Source organism: Atta cephalotes (assembly GCF_000143395.1).
Source record: "Atta cephalotes unplaced genomic scaffold scaffold00048, whole genome shotgun sequence".
NCBI lineage: Eukaryota > Metazoa > Arthropoda > Insecta > Hymenoptera > Formicidae > Atta > Atta cephalotes.
In genome coordinates this window covers 1,437,735-1,443,900 of record NW_012130112.1, presented here as the reverse complement: position 1 = coordinate 1,443,900, position 6,166 = coordinate 1,437,735, and the positions used below count along the sequence as shown (strand labels likewise).

At 28.6% G+C, this 6,166-nt stretch overlaps 1 protein-coding gene across 1 annotated transcript; it reads right to left on the bottom strand.

Annotated features, from left to right (window-relative positions):
• Positions 1–1,258: 1,258 nt before the first annotated feature.
• LOC105622731 (gamma-tubulin complex component 3) lies at positions 1,259–5,755 on the bottom strand. The gene is made up of 11 exons (XM_012204143.1): positions 5,677–5,755; positions 4,747–4,913; positions 4,504–4,633; positions 4,028–4,445; positions 3,338–3,840; positions 2,957–3,149; positions 2,576–2,780; positions 2,274–2,495; positions 2,007–2,138; positions 1,691–1,939; positions 1,259–1,435 (listed from the first exon to the last, which is right to left on the bottom strand). Exons 1-11 carry the CDS (start codon positions 5,753–5,755, stop codon positions 1,259–1,261), a joined length of 2,475 nt encoding a protein of 824 aa, XP_012059533.1.
• Positions 5,756–6,166: the final 411 nt, after the last annotated feature.

Below are 6,166 nucleotides of genomic sequence, written 5' to 3'. Positions count from 1 at the left end.
AAAAAATATAAGTTTTAATTTTCTTTCAATTAAGTACGGACTATAGGTTGCTTATGGATTATATTTTGAATATTATTCCCTAATAATCACAAAATCTTAAATATTAAAATTTTGTAAAAATCCAGCAAACAGTGCGTAATACAAGATAAAAACAATGTATTTCATAAATCAACATTTATCGATATAACTAACATTAATATTAGTGAGTATTAAAAAATTGTTAATCCAGAGTATGTGAATTGTGGACGCATATACTTGAATTATACATATAATTTTATAAAGAAATAAAAATATAAAAAAACATAAATTTCACAGAAACAGATTTCTCTTTTTCAAATATATATTTTTTGATTGTGATGTACAGTTGATGTAAATAACAAATTCAATTAACGCAACAAAAAAGTATGCGTTTCCAACGACATCGTTTATGATTAGTATTTCTTCTTAAATCTGAATTGTACGTGCTAATGTCTGAGATAGTTTCACTTAGTAAAGAACCATGAACTGATACAGTCTCATTATCTTGAAACCATTCTGGACTATTAACATACATCAATGCACAGTCGGATTGTTTATCAACTATGTTCATTTTAGGGCTTGAGATATTTTGATTAGACACAAGTGCAGTAGAAATTTTTGATTTCTTTCGAACAGAATTCTCATATACATTAATTTCAGAATCAATGTCACGATTTACGATTGCATTAGTTATTTTTACAGCTGTATTACTGGAACACATTTTAGCTTCAAAATTTGAAAGGGTTGAATTATTTTTTATAAATGACTTCTTTTCGGGTACGATTGTTTGGAACGGAGAAAGTGTTAATCGTATCTTGCTCAAAGTAAAATCGTTTTCATCAAAATTAAAATTAGGTGTTAATGGTGTTTGAGGTTCTTGGATATTTTTCTGAATCTCTATCTCCACATGTGACAATATCTGTTTTTCCAAAAATATTCTAAATGTACGTTTACTTAACTCAGCGTTTCTCAAATTTGTTCTATAACTTTTTTTGTGCAAAACGACAGAGTCATTGACATCTGTTATCATTTTGGATGAGTGTGGTCTATAAAAAAAATTGGTAGTATCATGATGTCGACATAAAGAAGAAAATGAAGAAGGACGATTAATGGAAAAATCAAATGTGCTTGTAACCTTATTATTAATGTCAGATGAATTTTGCTCAGTTGAGATACAGCATTCATTTGAAAAGTGACTTGAATCATTGAAGGTTTCTAATAAAATTTCTGCCTCCAATTGTCACTTGCATCCAAAAAATGTTTGATCACTTTGTCTGCGATGTTGATATGTTAATGGCACAACTAGTCGGCTATCTTTACTTTTGTAATATTCATTAAAATCTAATCGTACACTAAGTAATTGCAACGATACATCTTCAGCGGAAGCAAGCATTAATAAAAATTTTTTCACACGATCCTGAAAAAAAAATATATTTTAAAAACATATATTGTTTTCTTTCAAAGATAAAAATAAATACACTAAAAAAAGCAATTTTTTATATCTCATTTTAAACAGGAGCAATATGTACAATATGTGCAATTAGGAACAATATGTAAATTATTACTTTATAACGACTAAAGAATCATGTAGATAAGAAAATAGTAGTGATGATGATAAATAGTAATGATGATAAATACAAAACTAGAATATAATATTTCACTTCATTATTACTTGATATGTTCTCGAAAGTAGTCGCAATTGTATTGAAAGTGTATTTAGGTATTTTAAAAATGCTTTCTCTCTTTCTTCAATTTCTTGATCTTTTTTATTTGTACGACTCCATTTTTTTGTTTGCTCATGTCCTAAATTATCATTTAATCGTGCCTCATATTCCTGAGTAGCACGTGCAAGGAAAGTTTCCTCGAGATTCTGAAGGTCTAGTATTGGACTGTAAACTGAGCGTAAGTGATCCATAAGTTCCTGTAACATCAAGAATAGTACAAAAATATGCGTTCGTATGTATATATAAATATCATCTAATACTTACTTGGGATTTTTCATCCAACAATGTACCATGTCTCACAGAATCAACAAAATGACTGTGAGCTGCAATTATATCATCAAGGGATGACGCCTGAAGAAGTTGCTTCGCAAATGTATCCCAAGAACATTCGATTACCTTCAATTAATTAAATTTTTCATTTGTTAATGTGCAATATATAAGTTTTCATCATAAAATTACTCATTATTATATTAATGATAGATTAATAATCTACGATTAATAACAATAGTTTAACGTAACATGTCAAATTACCTCAAATAAAAAATAATATTGCATTTGATGAACTAAATGAACCATGCTACTAGTAATTAGATGAATATGATTCTGGATAGGCAATACTTCCGGCATTTTTCTGAACATTTTTGCTGATGTTGTTTGTTGTTTCCAAATAGCAGATAAAATTGATTCCATTCTCTTTGCTTTCCACAAGGCAAAGAAAACCGTTTGATATGTCTGTCTACATGGCTCCAAAATCTAACAAGTTGATTACGATTCCTCAAATATTTAATGTGTAGATTAAAAATTACAATTAATATGTTGTAACAATATTTTACCGTTCCTATAGGTCCATCAACATTGTAATCTAAAATAAAAACATCCCATCCTGTTTCACTTTCTGAAGGTGCTAATAATCTGACGTCTAAACGTTTTTGCACATCTAAATCATCTAATTTTGTACTAGTTGCCCTTATTGCAATTTCAAGTATAGATGATATATTATGAGGATATAAAGAACTTGCTGGTTTAGCTAATTCAGGCCTGAAATGTATAATTAAAATTTTTTAGATTTAAAAAAAAAATATCATTTCTTTCTCTTCTTGCATATATCATTAATATAATATAATATAATTAATACATATATATAGGTATATTAATAATATATTTTAAAATCTAGATTAATATATATTAAAATATATATTATACAATATTCTTACTCTAATAAATGCATAAGATGTTGAATAAAATGGCCTTGACCAAGCAAAAGATATCCCTTAATCCCCTGCAAATGATCCATAAGATGATATTGTTTTGTCAATATTTCAACAACTCTTGTTGAAGTTTCTTTATATGCTGCATCCATCATAGTTTGCAAACGACCATCTGGATCCATATCGAAAAAAACTTCAACTAGAAGAAAAACGATAAAATATTGAATATCCTTCCAAGAGTTAGATAAAGCTGTAAATAATCCATTTGACATTAATCAAAATTTTTATAAATTGCAAATATTTTCCGACACAAGCATTATCAAGAAAGACACTATTAAGATCTTGTAGCAATAGTTATCAATAGTTGGCATGATTATTATTACTAACCATTATATTCCTCATCAGTATTCCTGAACATATCTGCATGTCTATCTTGCCATGGTGAAAAGTCTTTACAAACTTCACGTAAGAAATTAATACTCTTTCCTGTTCCCAGAATCTTTTTCGCTTGTGCTTTACTAAGGAAAGATGGCACCATTGAATTTCTTACTTGATATTTTTCATGCCACATTCTATCACCACTAACATCGTTGCACGCTTGAATAAAAAATTCCTTATATGGATCGTCTAATTCTCCATCAGCGATCCATCTCATTAACATGTTGTATAAAGGATTGCAAACACTTTCCAAAACTCTTTTGACTAAATTTTTCACAATGGCATCTCCATGATAGCTGAATTCATAAACAGTTGATGCTAATGCACCACCTTTTTGACCTTGGCAAGCTCTTACTATACTTGCTAACCACTTCAGAGTTTCCAAAGGATCGCATGCCCAAAGATGTAAGTGAGATAATGTAACTCCATATGTTACCATTTGATGTTGAGACCTGTTATCATTATTACGCTTACATTACTTTATTATAAATATTATATTAAAGATACTTTCCAAGTGTATTCCAAACAAAAAAAAATTGTTATTGGATTTATAAAACAATATAATTTTATGTTCAATATAACCTCATATCTTTGAAATACTATATACCATACTATGTACCATATGTATCTAATTCTTACCTATTAACTTCTTCTTGCATTATAGCTATAAATCTGTAATATTCTGACAATTCCTTATGTAACGCAGCAACAAAGCTATCAGTGACTCTGCCTGCACCAGTTACAGACATTCTCTCCAATCCTTTTCGCACTACACTATGTAAATATCCTAGTTCACTCAGTCTTAAAACAGCTTGTTTTTGTGATCTATTAATTTTTGCTACAGGATCTATCTGAAATCCGTAGCTGGAGTCTAACTTTAAAATTTTTCCTTCGACACTTTGAAAAGAATATATTAAGTCTTGAACTAATACATCTTCTGAAATGGATTCCTCATTGAATATCTTATTTGGATGTATTAATAATCCTTTTGAACTTGTCTCTGTAGTATTTAATGATACAACTTGTGCTGGAGAACATGACGTTTGTGACAATTGTCCTAAATATAAAAAATAATTAGATAATTCTCTGATAAATGTTGATTGTGTTAATCTTACCACTAGTTGATGCAATTGGGCTTAATTCCGATTTCATATCTGGAAATGAAAAGATCCTGTCCTTTATTTGTTCCATCGATTGGCCCATATTCAGTAGAAATATTAGAATGCTTATACGATTCTTGAGTGGCTAATGAAAGAACAAGATTGATGCAAGAATTTATACATTTGTAGGTGCGAATAAATATAAATAAAATAAGTATGATCGAAACAAAATGCTAAGAAGGTAAAATTGTTTTGTACCCCATCTTTTAAATCATTGTGCAGTTTATCAAACTGCACTGCATCTCGTGGTGATAATTTACTCTTTATATATGTTGCTACGGTTACTTCATCTTCTCTCAGTGTTTCTATACCTTGAGTAGATGACAGTAAGCCAAGGGAAAAACGCATAAATCTTCTGATTAATTCTATAAAATATAAAAAATGTTTTAGCTTGTGTATGTGTATGTGTATGTGTGTGTGTATATATGTATTATGTTACAGATTTTTATTTTACAATACATATTGCATATTTATATATATATATATATATATCACACAACTTATATTTATTAAATATAAATGCATATACTAAAAAATCTGAAAAATTTGACAATTATAATTTATTAAGACATATATATGCTAAAATCCAAATTTATTTGAAAAGATTATCATCATTTACACCTTAATGTACAACTTAATGTACAGAGATTTAAAAAGTAAATATGAAGCATGCCATCTTGCTAAAACTAATTAATTCTTAAATTAAGACACTCTATATCCAATATTTTTTGTTAAATTACATGCAAAGGACTTTTTCGAATAGTTTGATTTATTTTAAAGTTTTAAAGTTTGATTTATTTTAGAACATATAAATAATACAAATTAATCAAATTTCGTTAAAAAGACCAGTCAAGATTCCTCTAAATTTTTTAATTTACCTTACTATGTATTCTCAAAATAAGATATTTTTTAAAAAAATATCTCTTCGTATTAAGCAATATTTTATTACTGAAATATGAGACATTAATAACTTTATTATTGAAATATGAGACATTAATAACTTTTAATTACATTGTTTTGAAAAATGAATTGTGTAGCAATTAATTGGAGTAATTGACTAATATACAGTTGATATTTTCTATCAATTAATATAATTCCGACAATGGTATAACTTTATTCAAAACTAACCTGGTTTTTGTTCGCCACATAGAGAAATAATCATATTCTGAACCAGATCAGCGATAGTTTCAGCTTCAATGGGATTCATGTTTGTATCATATAATGGTTCTTATAATCTTATTTGATGTTGTATTATATATAGATATTTATTATATATAGATATTATTCCTCGCGACACACCGTTTAAATGTTTAACATTGTCTTTGGATCAATTATATCGCAATTTAATTGAGCGGCAAAATACATGTATGGCAGTGTATGTTGTGTATACACTGTACATACAACATATGAGTCATACGTCTCGATCAGTCTCGATCGGCTAGTAGCAAAATTAGTAATGAACACAGGAACAGTGCCACCATGATCCTTATCCAAGAACTAAAATATCGATCATGAATTACGTCACATAATTCAAACAACCGATAGCCAAAGTGTTTGCATTCGTGTGTGTGTGTGTGTGTGTGTGTGTGTGTGTGTGTGTGTGTGTGTGTGTGTGTGT

Bases quoted from the DNA above. Each gene is read 5' to 3' on its own strand.
- LOC105622731 (XM_012204143.1), bottom strand. From the start codon at position 5,755: ATGAATCCCATTGAAGCTGAAACTATCGCTGATCTGGTTCAGAATATG. The intron at 2,139-2,273 runs GTAATTTGACAT...AATTAATTGAAG, and splicing joins AATATTATTTTTTATTTGAG to GTAATCGAATGTTCTTGGGA. The intron at 1,940-2,006 runs GTAAGTATTAGA...TTGATGTTACAG, and splicing joins TGTTGGATGAAAAATCCCAA to GAACTTATGGATCACTTACG.